Raw genomic sequence first — 22,808 nt, forward strand, 5'->3', positions numbered from 1 at the left:
GCAGCGGTGGGGTGCGTTTAATAACAATAGGGTGCTGATACAAAAGCATGATAATGCATGAGCGCCCTATTCTAGTGATTAACTCCTTGCTCAGCCGCAGGAGCGGGGAGTTAAAAAAAGCGTTCAAAAAGTGCATCATAATGGCCATCATAATTTGCATTGAGAGGCTGAGCCTTTCTTAAGCCCTGCTTTCTTTTTTTTAAAGTTCAAGGATTTACTCAGGGACCTCAGAGCCTTCAAGGTATATATTGGAGCTTAACATGGCGCAAACTGTAAGTAACATTGCCTATTGGTGCTTTGCTCAGTGGATGAGTATTCTCTGATGACTTGTCTGTGTGGGCCAGGGGCAGTGCCCTAGGGGTGACGAAATGATTCCTGCTCTGCAGGAGTACAGGGATGAGTGGTGACTACTAAATCACCTACTCTGCCCCACACTGCTACTAAACCATCAGTCACTCCGATCAATAATGACCCCATTTCTAAAGGTAAACAAGGCACAACACAACAGCTGAGTGCAAGCTAGGTTGTACTTCTAGAAGGGGGTGTGAGCTGGTAACAGCAGCAACCCTAACAGCATTAGTACATAGGGTCCAAAATAAAAGAATGTCCTATCAAAGCTCTATACCAATAGGAACCTTTCATCAAACTAAAAATGCAAACAACTAATCAAAGACACACACCCCTGCAAAGGAACAAAGAGAATTCGAAGAGCAAAGTGGGCACTCTGGGTAAAGTCAAAGATGCGGGACAGGCAAAGTTCAGTAACAATGTCATTAAAAAGGATATGTTTTTCAAGAAGGAAGAAGGTTCGGTGTTATTAGTCACAAGGAGCCCCAAGGCAGGCCAGGAGGACAGAACCCCCAACAGTACTGTCAACTCTTGTTTTAGGGGCTCAACAGCATTGACCCCAGCTTCTAGACTGTTTTATTGTGGTCAAGCCTTTGCCCCCAGAGTTTTTGGACTACGATTCCTATGAATCCACACCGCTCAGTATACTGGCTAAGGGATGATGGGAGTGGCAGTCCAAGAACATCTGGACAGCCAAAGGTTGTATTCCCCTGACCTAGAAAATGTGCTTCCATTTTACCTCCATTCGTCTTTTCGAAGGTTATGTATTATCCAGAGTCCAATGTTCACAAAGCCTTCTGGGATTTTTCTGAGTTGGTCATCCTGAGGTAGAACTCTGTCTCATTGACACATGTAGTACTTTGGCACGTTGTGGACCCCTTCTCAAAGAACCCAGATTGATGCACGATGGAGGATGAGACAATGGGGCAATATGTGGGACCTGTGCCTGCTGGGCCTAGAGACCTAAGCTACTCCTCACTAATGAGGCCCAACGAGGCTGAAACATGTTTGGGGATGCTTGTGATCTCGTGAAGAAGGGATGTGACCTAGCAGTTTGGGCTGGACTGCCCCTTTTGTGATGGGACCAAGCCTGATTTACATATGGTCTTTCCCCTTTTGTAATGGCTTGGCAAGCAAAGGACCATGGTCTGGAGGGTTGCCCAGAGCAATGCCAGAGGTTAAGATTAATTCTAAACCTTGCAGCCGTCACCGCTTTTGTTTTGCAATATGTGGGACCCCATTGGGGCATGGGACAAAGTCGGCAAGTACTGGCCAGACTTTTAATGAGAGAGTATTGATTGGGTAGCAATTGCCTGAACCAGTTGTGTCCGTTTGACTGGAACTTAACATGGATCCATGCTTTATAGTAAGGGATAAGTCTTTCCTGGGAGATGGACACATCATGTTTTTTTGCCTCATATCGAAACCTTACTATCTAGAGGCATACAGCTGTTGCGAAACTAGATTTAATCCCAACTGATAGATTTGCCATATCGTTCACCAAATTGTTGCATTCCTGGCATCCCACTCTTAAACTTAAGCAAGAGGCTGTGGCGGCACCTTCATCACCTGGAAATACCGACACGCACACTAGTGATTTATTCATGGAAGACGTGATATCCGAGGTGACTGCAATGCCGGGCCACCCTAAATAGACAAATAGCACCAATGTAGCACCACAAGAGTGCTGCAACCCATCCACTCTTATAAACAGATGCTTGACGCGTGTTCTTTGCTCAGAGGATCTGCTTTGGCACGGCACGAATCATTTCTAAACTGAACCACTCATCCCCTTACAGGTTACTTTTATTCGCAATCAGAGATGGAATTGTAATATAAATCACTGGTACGCCGTACCACTAGTTGATTTGCTCTTTGACGAGCGTCCCTTCAGTTCAAGGGCACACGAAAAGAGTCTTGGACGCGTCTTCCTTTGCTGAGCAGATCTAGAATCAGCTGCGCTCGGAGGCTCACGCGCTGCACGTTCCCGAGTCACGGCCAGACTGAGATGCATACGCAGCGTCCATGGCTCTACGAGGTCAAGGACCTCGCTGACACTTTCTTTTGTTGTCAGCATAGCAGCAGAACCTTTCCCATGTGATGGAACCTTTCCAACAGAACGACCTTGCATAGCACCATTTGCTAGCAAGTCTGTGACAGTTAAAGGCAGTAACGCAATACAGCTCCCTTTTAGAAATGTGTTTATATCCATGCCTGCTAGCTTGGCATTATTCCATGCAAAATGTCTAGTCTAGTCTATCTCGGGAGGATAGCTCAAGGGCAACGTGCTTGCCTTGGAAGTAAGATGCTACGGAGCAAGTCATAAATAACCTCTCATATCATAATCCAACAAGAGCCAATGACGATGGCAAACCATAGGTTAAGTCCCGGGTCTACCATATACCCACTACACAACCACCAATGCAGCCATCCTCCTTCTTACTTTTTGGATTAAGCCAGAGTACCAATAGTTCATTTTCTCCACTTCCACCACTGTTTACAATACGCCTGCCCTCTTTGCATTTTTACCAGGCTACGTTTAACTCTTTGTCAGAAAGTATTGCACAAAGTATATGACTCTATTTTAGTGCTGTTCCTGCTGTGGGGTATTCTGGCACAGTGGTGTGGGTCCTGGACGCTATCTATAGCAAAGTATTACTCACATATGTACTCCACAATCAGAACAGTACCTCCTCAGTATTGATCTTCATGTAGAGGTGGCAGTTCTTTTCTGTTGTGGCTCCGACTTTCTGGCACTCACTCTCGCCCGGCAAAGTGACAGGGAATAGCTGCCTTTTCATCAATGACTGAAGACTCACCTCTTTCCATGGTAGCCCTTTCATATTACATCAGTCCCCCATACCGTGCCATGATGGCAGTGGTGATAGAGCTATCCAGTGGTGAAATGGCGTCAAATATTCCTGAATTTGGCCAACAATATCTCCCCCCGATCTTGAATCCAGTAAAGTCCAAAAACCCTTGTCCCAGCTGTCAGTGAACACTGCCCGCGCAGTGATCCTAGCAAGCTGTAGCACAAGAGCGTCAAGCTACAGTCCCAACATGCCCACTGCCTGCATGCCTGGGGCGCAGAAACATGAGTTCCAGGCTCCAGCAGACCGTGGTTCCCGTGCACAGGACCGTGGATGTGGGTGTAGTGGCAGAGGGAAAGTTCCGAAAGACCAACGTCATGAGAACATTAAGAGGGGTGGTTAAGAACAATTTCCCTCCTCCCCATGTTGCTCCCACAGTAAATAATTTCCATTTCCAGCACTGCCCCATCGATTCTAATCCAAGAGGCATCACTGATGCAAGTGAGTATAGTGTTTAACGAGCACACGGACACTATGAAGTGGTTATAACTATTTATTGTACATTGCTTAAAGAATAAATATATTAATGTGTAGTGTAAATGCAAGCCCTGCTTCTCCGGCACTGTCTCTCTAACGGTCTATCTTGCTCATTCTCTGTTGTGTCATCCTGCTCAGCATTCCACATTGTGTCACTGCATTCTGCAGACATGATGTGGATCCTATACTACACATCCCCATTCCTTCACATAAGCTCTTCATCAAAGTTTCACAATTGAGTATAATCATCCAAACACCTTGGTCTTCGGTAGCCCCTACCACATCTTGGTGCAGCAGGGGAAATATCTGTTGCATCTGACAAGGAAAATCTGCCACGACTATTTGCTTCACTTTCCCTTCCAACCTTCCTTCCACTCATCACCTCATTATGTCTCAATCTCTACACCATCACTCTTTCCAGGTTCCATACTCTTCCATCCTCCATTCTGACAGCATGTTTGAAAACTTCTACTACTTCAATCGGTCTAGACCATTGATAGCCATCACCTCTCAACATAGCAGGTAATTTGGTTCTGACCCAGATTCCCAAGTCTCCTGAAACTCCTATTATCTTGTAACACCTTATTTTTCACCTGCCTCACTCTGATGTTATTCTTCACATCATCCAACATCACTCCCATATCAGTCACATCACCCATCCAACTGGGAAATAGCTTTGTGGTAGTATTGCTCTCTCTATTATGTTAAAAAAGAGAAACTCCAGTAGTACTGTGTGGCGTAAACCTATGAGCAACCATTGTTCTCTTCACCACCTCTCTCCAATCTCTCCCATTAGACCACGCTGATCTAATGGCTTCCTTAATTATTCTGTTATATCTCTCCACAGTCCCATTAGTTTGTGGATGATATATGGCACTGGTTTGGTGAACAATGGCACTCTTCTTAAGATATTCTTCCATTTCCCTTTACTTGAATTGTGAACCAATGTCAGTGAGGATTACCCCAGGGTAGCCCTAATGCCCACACAAATCCTCCAAGAACTCAATCACTTTTCTAGTGGTAACCTGTGGTGTCATCATCACTTCTGCCCATCTTGTCAACAACAAAAATACAATATGTTTGAAATCTGCCATATAGTCCAATCCCATCAATCACTAGTTTTCCTCATGGTCTCCCTGGTATATCTGTGAGAGCCATAGGATATTTCTCACTTACACACACTTTGTCAATATTGGTACAAAGGATACAATCTCTAATTCTTCTTTCATTTTGGTGTCACACACAGGCCACCAATAACTGTTCCTTATTCTGCATTTAGTCTTCACTATTCCCTGATGACCTTGTCAAAAGCATCACGAAAGTGTTTTAAAATGGAAGTGATAATGTACGTTGGTACCAACGTCATGAGAACATTTTGAGAGGTGGTTAAGAACAATGCCCCTCCTTCCCACGTTGCTCCCACAGTAAATAATTTCAATTTCCAGCACTGCCCCATCGATTCCAATCCAAAAGACATCACTGATGCAAGTGAGTATAGTGTTTAACGAGCACACAGACACTATGAGGCGCTTATAATAATTTATTGTACATAGCTTAAAGTATAAATATATTCATGTGTAGTGTAACTGTGAGCCCTGCTTCTCCGGTGCTGTCTCTCTAATGGTCCCTCTTGCTCATTCTCTGTCATGTCATCCTGCTCAGCATTCCACATCGTGTCACTGCATTCCGCAGACACAATGTGGACCCAATACTACAGAGAGTGACACAAAATGGCACCCATGAGGCCTTGATAGCAGCTTGAGAGTTCCCCATTGAAGCCATATGCTTTGCGTGAATCAAAACAGCAAGGGCCTCTCTATCGCCATTTTCTACATATTCAAAAATTGAGTAACTTTCAATCCGGCTGTTTACATTCTAAAACCTCACACCGTAACTCGATTTTATTTATTTATTTATTGTGCATTTGTTAAGCATTTATACAGCAAATCAATTCTGCTTCAAAGCACCCACAAGGCACATGGGATTGAAACAATATATAAAGTGGAGGATAAAGATGAACCTACTAAACCTTGTGAGTATTCAGAACATGCAAGTGCAGGGAGAAGAGGGGGGTTGGGGTAGGTGCTGGAGTGTCCATGTTCGTGGGTGAGCAGCAGATGTAAGTGCCTAGTGCAGTAAGTGCTATCAGGTGTGGAGCCGCATTAGATGGGTGAGTGCAAGCCTACAGGATGAAGGAAGGTGGGTGCTGAGGCAAGTGCTGTGAGTAGGCAGACGCTGAGGTGATTGGGTGTGGAAGGCAAGGACCCCGAAGGACACATAAGGGTACCGGGTCACCAGTCATAGTGACTGTGAGATTAGCAGAGGAGGGAAGAAGGGAAGGAGGAAGAGAAGAGGAAAGTCTTGAGGAGCTTCTGGAATTTGAGGAGGTCCTACTCAAGAGGAAGAGGAAGGGGGAGGCTGTGCCACAAGAGGGGGCCAGCTGAAGAAAAGTGATCGGCCTCCAGCCCTCTGTTTAGCGAAATGCTTTACACACTGAGAGTTGGTGCCAGAGGACCACAGAGGTCTAGAGGGAGAGTATTTAGTAAGAGAAAGTTGCAGAGAGCGTGAAACCATTGTATAAAACATATTAAAAAAGTCTGACTAGGCACATTTACAGCATGTCGTGTAATCTCGTCGCTCTTTTTTTATTGTTATTAATAATGTCGTCTCTGTTAATCATACAGCTTGACCGTGAGGTACTTCAGGTACTTGATCCCGCCACATCGGTGCTGAAGCTTACCCATTCCGTTCATTCCAATTCAGATATGAAAGGTTGTGACTTCCCCCGTAGATACAATGGTGAACTCCACACAGATATGAACTGAATAGGGACAGGAGAATGCATCGTGATAACCTGACAGCAGTGGCAGCCTGGCCATTTCACAGGATGGGCACAGCAGGGAAGACACCAGAGCTGGTTCCTTGCTGGTCTAGGGCTGCCTGGCTGCATGTGATCACTGCCACCCTCATTTCACTCTCAGCCAAGGGGTACGTCAACAACAGAAACCAAACAAAATCACACGTAAGCATAACTTAAGGGCCTGCGTGATTTTTCACAGCACCTCCCTCCTACAGTCATCACTGTAAACACTGGTCGTCTGCATCTACACAGCTCATGTTCACTTGGAGGGCAGACAGCTCTGCGCCTTCGGTGCTTGTTAAGAGCATTGCTTGCATTGCCCATAACATGCTCAAGTCCCGGAAGAGCCAAATCAGTTTTTCTTTCTGGGGGTGAGAAAATGAGCGCCATTGCAATGTTTAATATTAGCAGCAGGGTAAAAAGCACTATATAAAACAAAACATTTAAAGTTACGTTTATTTTTATAATGGCGCGTGCACACTGCTGCCTGGTTCACAGCCAAGAGAGCACATCAATTCTTCACCGGGGGACATAGCCATTTTAGCAAAGGGTGCAGACGTTTCTTTATTTGTGGCACTGCTTATGAGCACAGAGACCTGCAACATGCTTTATGCGAAGGGGAACAATTAAAAGAAATGTTTGAACTGGAATGGAGCCCCTTGCTCCCCAGACTGCTGGTAGCCTCCCAGTCCTCCGCCCATGTCTGACGGGCATAAGCGTAGTGCCAGCGGCTCATCCTTCCCTTGCCGAGTTGGAGGACTACACATTCTTGCTGAGCCTTTATCCGCACGGGTATGCTCGTCCTTTTTCCATAGACTTGATTAAAGCTCTGCAGTTAAGGGGTTAAACCTCGGCCGCGGCATCCCGCTAGACGTGTGACGGCATGGTCCGAGACAAGCAGCAGATGCACGCTTCCCTAGGAGCAGACGCTGAATCGCCAAAGCGTAGGCTTGGACTATGGGGACCTCCAATGTCACAGTTTGGCCTTTCCATATTTCCACACAGAGATGAGGAAGTGACCTTAAACATGGTCATCCTCCTCTATATGTGCAATTCTATTTCCTACTGTCGCTAATTCTGCAAACTGGGCCTTCCTTTCAGTGGGGTAACTTTGCTGAAAATGTTGGGGGGACATGACATCTGAAGAAAAGCTGCCCCAGCCAAAGGAATGGGGACAAAATGGTGTGCCATGAAAGTTGGGGGGGCAAACACCCCTGTCCCCCCCTAAAATTACACCCATACTTCCTTTTTTGAGATGATAGGATGGTACAGCTACGTCATCAGCGCACTGCGTCCGAATGTGTGTGTTGCTCCAACTCCTCTACAGGGACTCCTCTGCAGGGATGGAGGTAGCCAGGTGCGAGTGACGGTGAAACAAAGCCCCTGTAACTGTTCCCCAGGGATCAAGCCTCCTTCTGCTCCTCTTCAACATCTATATGACCCCTTTGCTAAAGTTCATAAAATCCTGTGGACTGGTACAACTATGCGTATGACAAGGTTCTATATGATTATAACGAATACAATACAAAAATAACGAATGCATTTTTACAGAAACAAAAAACCGCAAAAAAATATCGATTTTTCTTTTATTCGGAGGTCTCCTCAACCCCATGTTTCCCCATGTTTAAAACCTCACCCAAAACCCCTCCCACCAGATTTAACCCCTTACCCCAACCCCACATATATATATTTTTGAAAATCTGTATTTTTTCATTGTTTTTGTTTCATTTAAAATTCCTTCTTTATTTTTTAATTTAGTAAGACGTTCATGTCTGTCAGATGAAGCTAACGCAGGAAAAAAAGTGGAAACCTCAGCTTCCATATCTATTAGAAATCTGCCTCCACAATGAGCTACCCCCAACTCGGGCCACTTGACCGTCCTCTTCCAACACAGCATTCAATGCGGCTAGGCTATTTCCTTGCCTCGAAGCCTCACTTGTATTTGCATGGCTAAGAGATGGGGGTTGAATTGGTAGCCAGTCCAAGCAGTGTGGGGGGAAACTGGGGTATGAGGGAACAGACGGGGATGTGTGCTTAGGTAGTAATAGGGTACTACAGTAACCTTGTGTACCCTTCATCAAACAGTGAGCACACATATAAGGCAGCAGCACAGCAGAACGACAGAAACACAAGAGCAGTGTAAGGCCTTGATGCCCAAGGGCTTTGTTGCGTTACAAATAGATAAATAAATAAATAAATAAGGCAAGGCACATTCGAAAATGCATACCATAGTCACCGGGAGGTCATCATCAAGAGAGTATTTCAGGGTAAAGATAGCACATGCTTGTATTCATGTGTCTATTTTTAGCCTTGTGTGGCATCACATCAATTAAGTCGAAGAGCACTCTGGCTGGTGACAGAGGGCAATCGATCATGAGCCCAAGAGGCGTCTAGAGGCGCATTAACAAGCGCGTGGCTCCTGCACAAATCCATTCGACCTGCCGGGGCCACACGCTGGTATTACAAAGGTTGCTCTTGCTGAGGGCCTGCATGTTCATGCCATCATGCGAGTGAATCCCTTTTTACCTGTGTGCATGTTTGCATGACCGAAGCATCTGCCTGAGCACAGCGGTGGCACCTGGAAGTGAGTGCTGCTGTGGGCATGCATGCAAACATGGAGGCTCCTTCCTCTGAAGGAATTGAGCTTCATGCTAGTGTTGCTGAAGCATGTGCATCGGCATAGTGGCCCCAGGGCTAAAAAGTGAGTGTCCAGAATATGTCACGAGGAGGAATACTCCCTGGGGGTGGCAGACTTCCCCCTGACCCCACCACACCAACCTACAGTGCATGCTTGTGGAGTAGGAGGGAGCGAAAACTTGGAGGAATGTCTTGGCTCTTTCCAGACCTGGAAAAGGAGCGCCAAAAGGAGGTTGTTACCAAGCAAAGCTTATGGGGGGATAGCGTTTATCCCACTCACCTACACAGACCCCCAGCTCCTTCCCTGCATGGCGTAATGGGCCAGACCAGATACCTAAGATTCATGGTGAATGGGACAAGTCCATGGGCTAGAAAACCCGTTCATGTCAACATCCAAAGTCCATGCAAATGAAGCCTGGGGATGCGAGCACGGAGGCAATCCACAAGAGTTCCCCACACGTGGGAAGCCAGTCACCAAAAGGTTCATGAGGGGAGAAGGAATGCTCCATTGACTATAATGCTGGGACTTATGAGAGTTGCAGTCCAATACATCCGGGGAGCCGCAGGTTGCAGAGCCCTGCACTATGCATAATGAGATGGAGATAACTCAGTGAATTCAGTGTTTGCTGCTGGTAGCTGTTTTCACCCTGTATCTTATCACAGTGAATCATAGCTGTTTTATCCAAACATTATCGACAAAGATTTCTTTTATATTGTCAGATTGATTTAGATTGTGGTTTGATACGTTACATATTCGTTTTTAAAAGACAAACGGCTGCTTCTGCTCTTGAAAGAAAAGTGCAGAAATCTTACAATGTTGTTGTAAAGTTAAGATGGGGTGGTGGGACATATAGTATACTGAGTGAACTGGAAGCAGGTGCAGCTGGTCACATGGGCACACATCCTGGCTTCTTCATTTGACCAAAATGTGTGATCCTTGGCAAACCACTTTCCATCGTGTCGTCTAAGTTTCCCCAACTTATCGAACTCAGATCTCCTAGAAGTGATTCATTTCCCTTTGCACTATAAAAAAACAAACAGGTTTTACATGGCATAAGATGGCAGTACTGGGGTGACTGAGCCTGCACTTGGCATATGATCTTTGCTTCTTTGTGATGACAATACGTGGCATGTGCAGCTCTTAACCTGTCGCTAGATGAAGGCAACTACGTGGGTAAATGGGGCAGCCTGTAGCATATTATAGCAGTGCCTGGCACAGAAATCAATATTGACTATATTATGACTATAAGTAGAAAAAGAAGGTCAGGCGCGCACTCTAGTTCCCGGTCATTTCATCCTGATGTAAGTAATAGGGTTAAATCCCAACAAAGTTCAATATCAGGACTGGGAACTAGAGTGCGTGCCTGGCCTTCTTTTTCTACTTCATGTTGCAGGAGACCTGAGCTCCAGAGGCAGCAGCACCTGGATTGTTATGCCCCCCCTTTGGAGAGCCATAGTCATGGTTTTCCCCCCTCCCCCAATTTTGGGTAAGATTTGTGTGTTTGGAGGGGAGTTGGTTCCTGGTCTCCTGAATGAAACACTTGTGCCATCACTACAATAACCAGAATTCCTTGAGACTGAAATTGAAAAAGTAATTAGCAACGCCTGAAAAGGAACACAGCCAACACGGCCTCCCTGAACAGAGTTTGAGATTAGAAAGTACTTGGAGGAGTAGAACTATTGTGCATTTGAACTGCAGCAGTTGGGATTTAACCCTGGTCATTTTTGAACATTGTTGGGACTATTTGCATCTGGGATTCAACCCTGTTATTTTTTTAACTTTGTTGGGATTTAACCCTGTTATAACTCACATCAGGATTAAATGACTGGGAACTAGAGTGCGCGCCTGACCTTCTTTTTCTACTTTATATTATTACCATACCTGCCATGTGAGGCTTTGATAACTATAAGATAGCAATACTGTCCATATGAGGCTGTACTATAATTGCAAAGTATTGATCCTGGCCCCTTATGGTTTTGCTGGGTGTGCCCCCGACATATCATGACTGCAACCTTATATTTTGAGACCGCAACGCAGCATATTGTTGAAAACTATAATAGCCTTTTGTCCACTTTAGAAATGTCTTTTTATTTTATTATGTGTAAGTGTGCTTTTTTTTAAATAACAAAAAAACGTTTTTGATGGTCACTTCCTGTTATATCAACAGGGCTAAAAATCCTATGACTTCACTTCCTTTGAAATCAACAGGGCCCAAGTCGGGTGATGTCACTTCCTGTGATGTCATCGGGTATATGAGGTCACTGCTGGTCCCCCTTGCATTTTAGTCAGTTGGCCTCCTTGCAGTCTCCACCAAACAGTGAGGCAATGCATTTTCATGTCTGCTTTGGGTATGAAAAGAAGCTTTAAGCATTTTTTTTATAGATGTGTGTTTATTTTTGGAGCTTTGTTTTGTGCTCGTAGGGCGCCTTTGCAGAAAGAGTCCCTGAGCTGCGCAGAACAGATGGTTTTCCCGCGCTCTTAGAACTTCACACAGCCTGAATGGAGGCGGCGACGGCAGAGGTGGAGGAGGCTGCACCAGAGCTGAACGCACAGACCGGGGTGTCTGTATTCACATCAATATCTAGACTTGAGAAAAACAAGTAATGTACGATTCACAGGAATTGTTGGCACTATTTTGGGAGTAATTCCTCTTTGTCAAGAGCGGATGCAGTGCTCGTCCTGGCATACTGTACATTGCGCAGCCCCCAGCGGGCATGCCATCTGGCCTGCTGCAGGAGCATATGTTGCATGCCACTAGATTTCATTGAGCATCGTGAAAATTCATTAAGAATGCTCGGTCTTTGGCACAAGCTGAGGGATATTTTTGAGAGAGCCATAATGTATTCTATTTGATAGAGGGCTGTAGAGGAGCAGATGGACATGTCACCCCTAGCTCCCACCCCCCGCATCACCATCATATTGGAACAGCAAAGGAAGAGCCCTATGTGGGACTCCAGGTATCATCCCAATACTGCATCGATTGCATGAGAAACGATATGCACTTAGACAACCGTATCGAATGTGCCCTCACACTGAAAGGGTGGAAGGAAGTCTGCACACACCATTGAACATCGAAGAACTATAGGTGAAATCGAACGAGAGCAGAGTGGCGTCATGAAGGAAAACACGAAGACGCACTGAAACGATATGCAAATACTTTAAGAACGAAGATGTAACTGAAGTAATAAGAGAAACAGGTAATCAAATACTAAGAAATCAAAAGCACCAAAGTAATAAGAGAGAAGAGATGAAGTGAATGTGCATATGAGGAAACACAAGGTAGCTTAGACATATAGAAGCTTGCTGCAGAAGAAAATGTAACATGACTAAAGTGGCCATGAAAAAAAGATGGACGCCGGGCTTGTGTTGAAACCAATCAAGCTACCTAAGAGACAGACCAGGGCTGCAGAGTCAGGAGACGCTGGAAAACCAGCCTCGTGTGAGGAATAAAGTCTATTGGCCTGGAATCAAGGATGCCACATCAAGGAATAATTGCAAAGCACAAAGGGAGTCAAGAGGATAAGCCATGTACGTAAGACATATTTCTCTTAGATGAGGCAAAGAAAAAAACATCTGTAGGTGCCAAGTACTGGACAGTCAAGGATGCAAAAATCTTCTGTGAGGGAGAGCAACCAAGTCTCCAGAGGCCAAGAGGAGTAATGACACACAGCTTAATTGAGTTAAATAGCATTAAGCAAAAGCTCAAATTGGACAAAATAGTGGTCTCCTCACATGTGATTCGAAGGTCAAAAACAAGGGATTTTCATTAAGCTCTAGACGAAGATAACTGTGTACCTACACTCCCTTGAAAGTCCCAAGACAGAAAATAGGCTGCAAGGTCAACTACAAAGGTGAAACCTTGGCTTATGGCCGGACTGATGAGAGATGATGGTCTAATTGGGCAAGTGGGTAGTAGTCTGACGTTGTTCTCCGCACATGAGTTTGTTTAGCTTACGTGCTGCTAACAAGGCAAAAGTCCAAGGTTGGGAGAGAATGCAAACCAGTCATAGAGTCTATGTAGCAACATGCAATACAATGTTGCACAGGACAACCCGTCACTGTTTTTCTGAAATAATCAGTATTATACGTATTAAGAGGTGGTTCAAGGCGTGCCTACTAGATAAGGGTCATCCAGTGATATAATTAATATACAAGATACAGGTAAATATGTCCCTTTAACCAATCCCTCCCTTCAATAGGTTTTATAAGTTTACCACGTAGGAGGACGCCATAGATGATGCATGTTGAGGTATAAAACCTTTGTGTAATCAAAATTGAAGTGTGAGTGTGTGGACTACATTTTGTTGTTCGCCAGATTGCCCGACTTTATTTGAGCTGATAATAAAGTAGAACTTTGCCATATTCTTTGAGTCTACCCGGTTATTTGGGTCTGAGATCATTATTGGTAATTCCAATGGGCACATGAGACTCTTGAAGGTGCTAGTGCACATTTTGGCAGCAGAGTAAGGTTCTGATCCAGTCGACCTGGGCCCAGATCTAGACTCTCGGGCTATCACTTTTGCCATTAGCCGGAAGATCGTGGGGCTTCCTGCGGAGAGCGGCGCACAATACACATGTGTGAAAAGAATCGGGCGGCCGGTGCCCCTTTAAAGAAATTCCTGTCCGGTCCCCGCAGTGCCCTGCGGACTGAAGGCGAACTGATCAATTGGGAAAGAGTCAATGCTGAGGGACTTCCGCTGAGCCACAGGTGTTGCGCATCAAAAGTGGCAAAGATGAGGGGATGGACTATATTATAAATACATGTATATAAGTAACAGGAGTTTTGGGGATGAGAAAGAAAAGAAATTGATCCCTCGATTCATGGTATCAAGAGGGGCAGAAGTGTATGCACTAAAACTCCAACGGGGGGGTATTATTTAAGGATACCTGAGGCATGGCCAAAAAGAAGACTGCGCATAAAACTCCAAAATTGGGTAAAAAGTGAGAAGAGATACATTTACTAGAGATAGTAAAGGTAGGGGTATGCAAATAATTAAAAGTGCACATGTGTATGGGGTTATACATATGTCAATGTGGAACGTGTATTGTGTCTAGATTAGGAGATATAAAATTATATTTAAAAATTAAGGTGATCATCAAACTTTTAATTCAAGAGATTGATATCAATCAGGGGGATAAAAACCAAAGGAGAATAATAAATAAATAAAGAGGAATAAAAAGCACATTATTGCATAGATTTTGATAACTGGTTAAAAACTTGTTTTTTTGGTAATGAGTTCCGATAGATGGTGCTTGCTCAAATCAATCAGTGTGGTATATTTGATCAAGTAAATAAAAGGATAAAAGATCTGGTAAGTATTGACTTGTCACCACAGAGGACACTGCCCTTTTCCATTTATGCAGGACACTGCCAAGTTATACATACAAAATAAGGCAATATCACATGGAGTGGGTGAAGGGCATGACTGATGAAACACTTATGCCGTGGCCCCAAGAAGGCTTGTTGTCAAAAACAGTATTGCGGCATATAACAACATACATGCATGCTACATATAAAGGGGAGAATTTACGGAAAATGTTGGCCATTTTAGAATTCTGGCAGATGTACCAGTGTGAGAAAGAAGATCCGCCTAAGAAGGAGTGGATGCTTAATCAGTATAAGGGGGAGGATTCAACGCCTTTGGCTTCTCTTTCCTCTTTGCAAAAGAAAAGAGCAGACATTGCGAAGCAGGGATTTTATCCTTTAAAGGCATTGAAAGCAGTAGCGGGGCATGTTATTCCGACATATGAGCCCCACGCTTATAACAGTGTAGACAATGTGGAAGAGTGGTCCTTGAAGTCAGCTTAATATGTGCAATTGTGTCTCAACCTGAGAAGTTGCCCCCAAGGTAAGCTATCACGATAAGCCCTTGGGTGCTGGCTACCATAGAGCAAAAGAGTGTTTTGATCCATTGTTTACCAGAAGAGGTTGGTAAAAAGGAGTCCAACCCTGTGGCCTATCAAGAGGTCCAGGAAGGCTAATTGATGTCGGTCTCTACTGCAAGTAAACGATAGGTCTGGATGTCGCTGATAGAGCCAACGCCAACCTACACTCCTCTTGCCCCACCCAGATGAAAATAATGTCATCTATATATCAATAGCAATACCAATGGGATATGGATTGTTGTGGAATACAAAGAGTTCATTGAATTCAGACATAAAGATGTTTGCCAGACTAGGGGGCAGTGCCTTTCATTGTCGTTTAAAAGGCAAAGTTATTGTAGCAAGCAATTTCCAATAACACGATTATAAAAGGTGTTGGAATCACGTGTGACAGTGATCTGGTATCCAACCTGCTACTTATGACTGTGAGTGCCTCATTCTGTGGAATGTTGGTATACAGCGCAGCAATGTCTATGGTTACGAAGATGTTTCTGTCATGGTCAACCGGCAGACCTTCGAAGGTGTTGATGACATAAGTTGTGCCTCTCAAGTAGGATCTGGTATTGGTGACCAACGGTTGCAAGCATGTGTCAAAATACTGGCCAATTGGTTCTAAAATACAGCCACCTAGTGACACGATAGGTCTGTCAGGAGGTTGAGTAGCTGATTTATGCATTTTTGGAAGGGCATAAATAGTTGAAGCATGACATTCCGTCAGGGTCAGAAATTCTGCCTCTTTCCTTGTAAGGAAGCCATCTGTCATGCCTTGCGGGCAGAACTCGAACATTTCAAAACTAAGGCATTCAGTGGTGTCTGTAGTGATTTTGGAAAAGTAAGCATCGTTTCCACCAGAAACTTTGCTATAATAGATGGTGGCATCCTTTAGGAGGAATCAAAACTTTGTCAGCTGGCTTAATTACCAGGTCCCTGTTGGCTGCTATGCTCTTAACGGCTTCTTTTTCCTCCCTGGATATGTTAATCTCTCTCCACAGATTTTCGTTTTCAAATATTGCTGGTAATAACGTCAGCACCATTTTCTCATAATCTGAGGTGGTAACTCGGCATCGTTGGGAACAAAGGGACATTTTGGTCGTTAATGGGTACTTGTGTTGTTTTTCATGTCTTCTTGCCCAAAGAAGAGCTCCTTAAGTCGTATAGACCTAAAGAATCTTCTAAGTTCAACTTCGGTCTGGTTTAAGGGCACAGGCTGTATTGGCAAAAAACGGATAACCTTGGAAATGACGCTGACCTGTGCCCTAGTGAGTGAAATATTGGCGAGATTGAAAATAGAAATGTTTATCTGGTGTAATCCTGCAGGTTTGGTTCGAGGTAAACTGGTTTTCAAAATCAGGCAAAACTTTTGAAATTAGAACAGATTTGGATTCACTGCTTGCAGCAGGACCACATTGCGGCCATTTTGACACCAGACTTTCCACCTCCGGCTGCACTAACCTGCTCTCTGGCTTGGAGAAGTAATTTAGCCAGGACCCAAGTATGGCCCAAGAGCTTGCTCCAACGAATGCCACTATTCTTGCAGAGGTTGCTCAAAGGTCGAGCCATTTGGTTCTGCTTATCACCTGCTTTGGACCTTTGTGGCAGCATACTCAATTCAATATGCAAATACACACGTGGACACCTACGCTGGGCTGAGCACAAGAATGTGCACTGTGCCTAGGGCAGAATGGATCCTAGGTACAGTAACCTAGGAGGTTGGAAGGAGCCCTGTGCGTAATTTAACACATACAGTTGCTTGCAATTATATAGATACAATACATAGGTTCATAGTAGTATTTTTAAACATGTCTTAAATAGATTATTCTTGACAACAATTGTAAAATTCAAAAGAAGTTGTTTATTTCCAGACACACAGGCAGTTCATAGTTTGTCCAGTGCATTTCAGGCCATCTTCAGGGACTCCATTCTGGCTGCAGTGTCATGTTTAAAATATAACTGTTGTCGTCTTGGACTTCTGGTAAGCACACAGTGTACTATGCGAGGATCTGGAATCTGTTCCTGTTCTGGTTTTATCCAAGGTTCTCTCCTGGGTGAGGTTCGTTGACTCTCACTCACTGTGCCTAGGACACACATTTAGGGGCATCAAACGTGAGGAAAGTACCTGTGCCCAGTCCAGGAAGGGCCCTAGCTTTAGAGGTACGACTGGTAACAAAGAGAGTGCCGGTACAGTAGAGTGTGGGTGCCGGGCAGCACTCTGCCTGGTGCTGCTTTACCCAAAAGACCACTGCTATATTTGGGGTCAGGTGAAGCATGGCTATTTTTGGGGTTAGAGGAAGCATGGCAATTTCTGGGTACTGAGCGAACACCTACCTACCTAGTGAGAACATCGCTGAGACCAGCTGCTCAAACCGAGCAGATTGCAAGGAAATCTGCGATTAGAACACTATTGATCGTGGTCGAATATAAATCAGAGATCAGAAGTCAAAAGCTCTGTGTTCCTGTGCTAAACCATTTAGCTGTCCTGTTTAATACCAGTGTAGGTGAACTTGCTTTTTTGAATTTCTGGAAAAGGAATATTACAGCAAATTATCCAGAAGTCTGGAAAAAAGATCCCTTACAGCTGAAAGAGTCTTTTTTTGTGAGATGGGTGAATATTGTCAGAAGTTGTGAGTCTGTGAGAAAATGAACCAACCCTATATTCCTACCGTCATCTTCCACACGTGGCGTTCAGCAAAGTGGTTCTACGGGGTATCTGGCCGCCTCCTTACTATGTAAAGTACCTTTTCTCTCCATCAGTCATGCATTTGAAAAGAAGGATATTTAAATTTTGCCTGCATGCTTTTCCCGTTCTGTGCCACATGTTGCCCCATTTTATTTCCGTAGTGACAGGGTGGTTTTTCTTGCATTTTGGCCTTTGTCGGCGGGCCCTTTTGTTTGAACCACTAGTTTAAAAATGGTTGCATTAGGTAACAGTGAAAGGCTCTAGAATGAAGTGTTATTGGTCATGGAGCCATTGATGGAGGATGTCCTCTTTTGAGAATTGTGTTATCATGCCAAACACAAGGTTAAGGCATGATATTAAGGGCACAGAAAACAGGCAATGCATGCCCATGCTTCACTCAGACATACATTACTTTTGCGTGTGAACTAAGAGAGAACTAAGAGAGCGGAGCCAAGGTACACGGAAGCACAGGTTTCCGTGGAATTCTTGAAACTAAATGAGATGTGCCAAACCCTGGACATGGACACCATCAACACATGCTACTATGCAGAAATACCAAGGTGCTCCCTAGACTGAGACCAACCTTTTGATGATATATGCCACTATTGGGCTCTTGGGCTCTAGCACAGGCAGTGATTGAAGAACACAACACAGGAATGACAAAATAATATCATGTAGAGGTGTTGAGTGCAATAACTAAACAACATTGAACAGGTAATCCACGTTCTGTGTTAGTGTGTGATACAAGGCTTGTCATCTCATGGCACGCCCACTTACTGGGCAACACCGTCGAGGATTGGAGAAATCTTTGCTTAGTTAACACGAGAAATGTGATGCAATGTACCGTAATGTGAATTGTTTTTTTGCATCGCACCCCTGCCATTTCGCACCCTCTTGAAGCATGGTTCTTAACTTAAGGGTCAAGGGACAGAGGGTTACTCAAGGTGGGACACAGTGAGAGGCAGGTGTGAAGCCTGAGGTGTTGAGGAGTGCAGGCCAGAAGTACCCATGCCTGTGTGGAGGTATCATTCTGTGTGATCTGTGGTGGTGACACTTGGGTTTATCTTTTATTCAGAGGTAAGAACCAAATATCAATTAGCTGCCAGTGCCGGGATAACAAGATAGCCACTGGTCCGAGTGGAAAAAGGGGAGCATGCAATCGTGTTGAAGTCTTTGAGGGTCATCCAGTGTGCTCAAGGGGGCTCTGTTCTGGTTTAATGTGGTGGTGCTAGCGGCCGTTAGGCTGCAGTGCATTTGGAGGTCCATATATGTATTGTAGAGTTGATAGTGGATTGAAAGATGGGGAAGTTAGACTGGCAATACAGATAGTTCTGGGGGTCCTTGCTGTGTCCAGTTTGTTACTCAAAGGATAGATCGACCAGTAGGGGGTCCGTTTTCTGTTGAAATGTAAGTGATTTGTTTTTTAAAGAAATGTCTAAAATAACAATTCATAAATGCAAGTGACCATTGTTGGATTTTCGTGCTTGCTTTGATACCAACACAAAAACCAAATGTTAAAGAAAAGCAAATATAATCTCTTGTCCCTTCTTTGAAAGAATGTATTGCTTTTTATTTAATGTCTGAGGTCATAATGCAGAACTTGGTCAGTGGTACCTTCTGTAATGTAGTTTTCAATGATTGCTTTTTTTTTCTTTGTGTTTTAGACATTTACATAGTAAACCCAGTCATGGCCATTCGGACACTTGGTACGAAGAACCGGTCTCTAACTATACCCCAAATAACAGGATTGCAACCAAGGAGCACAGGAAGATATTTCAGACTGGTGAGGAATTCAATGTGTAGTTGTGATTTTCAGGAATTGTAAATAAACAGTAGACTGAAATGCTTCTTCTCCATCGTTAGTAGGACTCAGGCTTACCGGGGAAATACACAATTATGGATTCACTCATCCTAGCAAAGAATGATGTTCTTGATAGGGCCAGGCTCACCTTCCAACAAAGAGTCGGGGCCTTTCAGGTGTTCAGAATATCTTTAATGAATACTTAAGAGGGCACTAAAATGCGGATATGAGGATAATCTACATATAATGAATTTCAACTGGTAACATTTGGAGGCTTTCATTTGGTCACTCTGATAACCAGATTCGATATTAATATCTGTTAGATCGAAGCTTATATCTAAACTGTTCATTAGCCGCAATCTTTTATAGAAGGACCACTCCACTCATTTTTAACAAGATAAATCCCTGCCAAAGTCACCAATAGACTTTATATTGTTATAATTGCTGGGTTTCTCTGTAGAGAGTCAGCAACATAGACAAGGGAACTTGCAGTCATTGGTGACATGCACAGTTTCCAAGTGTAAATGGCAAACACAATAAAACCTGGCGCTGATATATCACCAAACATTCTTTCCATTTGCGAAGGACATCCATCAGGGAGGAGTTCACACACCGCTCTTACATATAGACCCATTCAGGGTCCTTTGCAGCATGGTATCTAACCCATCGGCACCCAGGGTAGCTGCGGGAGTAAATCAGCTCACGCTTTACGGGCGCCGTATTTACTGCTATAAGCCTGCATTGTGAGCGGGCTGAGCGTTGCTCGCACCTCCCTTCATTTCGCCCCTATCGCACTGCCACTCTCCCTCCCCAAATCCCCCACCCTCACCAGCCCATACTTACCCTGCCTCATCCTGAACACCTCCGTTCCTTTTCCCCACAACACGTCTGCACCTCATTGCTGCTAATCCCCCCCTTTAATGCATTTGGATGAAAGAGGGGCTCCGCATGGAGCCCCACAATACATTTCCATGGTGGCCATCTTAGGTGTATATTTTCAACGGATCGCATGCTCACTGTGGCCCATTATTTTCACAAAATTATTATTACCAGCACTCTGGTATGGATTAGAGGGGAGCTAATGACAATAATACCTGGCTGCAAGGGACGTTCCAGGCAGCAACAGCCCAGGGACACTTGCTAAAAGCCAGAACACAAGATCCAGGGTTGTCACCGCCATTTTAGGACCTTAGAAACAGGCCTTATTGCGTAAAAAGGCATAACGCACAGTAAGAAAGCCTTATGGCAGCTGTTAAAGTTAGGAAACCCCAAGCCACTCCTGAATATGAGCATCCCCCCTATTTCTGCTCCCTACCCGCTGCTTATAAGATTGAGCGTAAGGTCTTGCAACGCATTGTCCAGTCAGACGTCAAGGGTCATAGCAGCGTGCTAAATACATAAGGCAGCACAGCCATTTTATATTTTGCTACGTTCACTGCAGTTCCAGAAAGACAACTAATCAGGTTCACTTGCTCCCGAGTTCGATTTGCGAAAAGATAATGCAGTTTTCTGCGCCTCCTCTGAATCTCTTAAAATTGGGAAGGGATGATGAACTGTATCTGTAAATTTGCAGTGGTAATTGATTGATCAACAAACATTAATCAGACACATTGGGACTGGATTGCTTCTAATATTATTTCTTGTATCAATAAAAGATCTTTTGGAGTCTGGGGACAGGCACAGTGTAATAACTGATGATGAGCAGAATGTATTATCTTTCAATTTTACGAAGGCGGTATAAAACTAGACTTTTCACCAACGGGTTTTTAATCTAGTTTACTATCGACCATGCAAGTGTTGCTGTTAAGGGCAAGGGGTTTCGCCCATGAATGACTAGGAAAGCTGTAATGAACAAGGTTTGGCTCAACATAGTCTATCGACATAGTCTATCCTGCGCGACTGGCACGCCCTCGCGCCATTAAAGTCTTCTTCTTGTTCTCCGATCAGGTTCTTGTGTGACCAAAGAGGAAGGGCTGGAGACGCAGATTAACAGACTAGCGGAGCTGATTGGAAGGCTGGAAAATAAGGTAAGAGGCAAAGATTTAGTTTTGAACTTTGACAGGATTGCACGGTCTGATCCCCCTGCAAGTAGATTACCTTACCCCAGTACAGCAGCTCAAAACGATATTGCGATCAACTCTACGAGGCTGACCGTATTGTGCACGGATAATACATTCTTTGAATGCATTTGTAGCGCTTCAAGCCTTTGCTGTTGCAGAGCAGAAAATGATCAGCACTTATTGTATTGACACCTCTTTATGGCTGAGGCTGCTCTGTATTGGCCAGTCTTCTCTCCCCTTCTACCATGTGACCAAATTCAGATTATCATTGGGATTAACTGGATAACATGTATTCAAATGCTATAGGCTGAACAAACATCTTAAATGCATTCCACATTCTCAGTCGCTCCCGGTGCAACAGAAGAAGTGGAGGGGAACTGGATTGGAGAATCGGGTCCAAATGCCAATGGGCAGGCACTGTGAGCGGCTTTGTAAAGAAGGCAGTGTTTGGGTCTTCGAGAAGTCTTGTATAGAAGGAAGGTTTAGGATGCTTAGAAGGTTCTTGTTCGGAATTGTATGATCGAACCAAAAAAAAGGCCCGACCGTACAAAAAGTCCGAAAAATGCTACCACCAAAGGTTCGAACACCAAAAGTTCGAACCTTTGGTGGTAGCATGTATTGAAGGTAAGTAAAAAAAAAGAAGACTGCGGGGGTGTCCCCCGCAACACCCAGCTCACCATACTATACAGTTTAGTGAGCGTGGGTTGGAAGGAACACCCCTGCTGCACACCCGGCATTTGAAAAAAAAAATGGCGGCTGCGGGGGTGTCCCCCGCAACACCCCACTCACTATACTGTGTGGTATAGTGAGTGGGGTGTTGCGGGGGACACCCCCGCAGTACACCCGAGAAGTAAAAAGAAACAGGGGCTGCGGGGGGGTCCCACGCAACACCCCGCTCACTATACTTTAAAGTATAATGAGCGGGGGAAAAACCCTGCAGCTCCTGTAAAAAAAAAAAAAAATGGAAAGAACCCTGCGGCACCGGTTCCCGATTATGGAAGTGAAAGGGAACTGGTGCCGCAGGGAGACAGCCTGAAGAAAAGGTAAGTAGGGCATGTTTATGTTGGGTGTGGGTGGGGGTGTGTTGAGGGTGTGGGTGGGGGGTGTGTCGTGGGTGTGTTGTGGGTGGGGGTGTGGGTAATGTAGTGATGTGCAATGTTTCTTCGCATGGGAAATGTACGCACCTTTGGAGGT

General features: G+C 44.6%; 1 protein-coding gene across 2 annotated transcripts in view; it reads left to right on the forward strand.

The window, feature by feature from the left end:
- The window catches only part of NECAB2 (N-terminal EF-hand calcium binding protein 2), a 1,606,005-nt gene that overhangs the window by 1,217,445 nt on the left and 365,752 nt on the right, over positions 1–22,808 (forward strand). For both annotated transcript variants that reach the window (XM_069604778.1, XM_069604779.1), the window contains 2 exons: positions 19,418–19,536; positions 21,502–21,581. In XM_069604778.1, coding sequence (XP_069460879.1) covers positions 19,418–19,536; positions 21,502–21,581 — 199 coding nt within the window. The remainder of the gene's footprint in view (positions 1–19,417; positions 19,537–21,501; positions 21,582–22,808) is intronic.

This window comes from Ambystoma mexicanum, chromosome 1p (assembly GCF_040938575.1).
Source record: "Ambystoma mexicanum isolate Mex_15411 chromosome 1p, UKY_AmexF1_1, whole genome shotgun sequence".
Lineage (NCBI taxonomy): Eukaryota > Metazoa > Chordata > Amphibia > Caudata > Ambystomatidae > Ambystoma > Ambystoma mexicanum.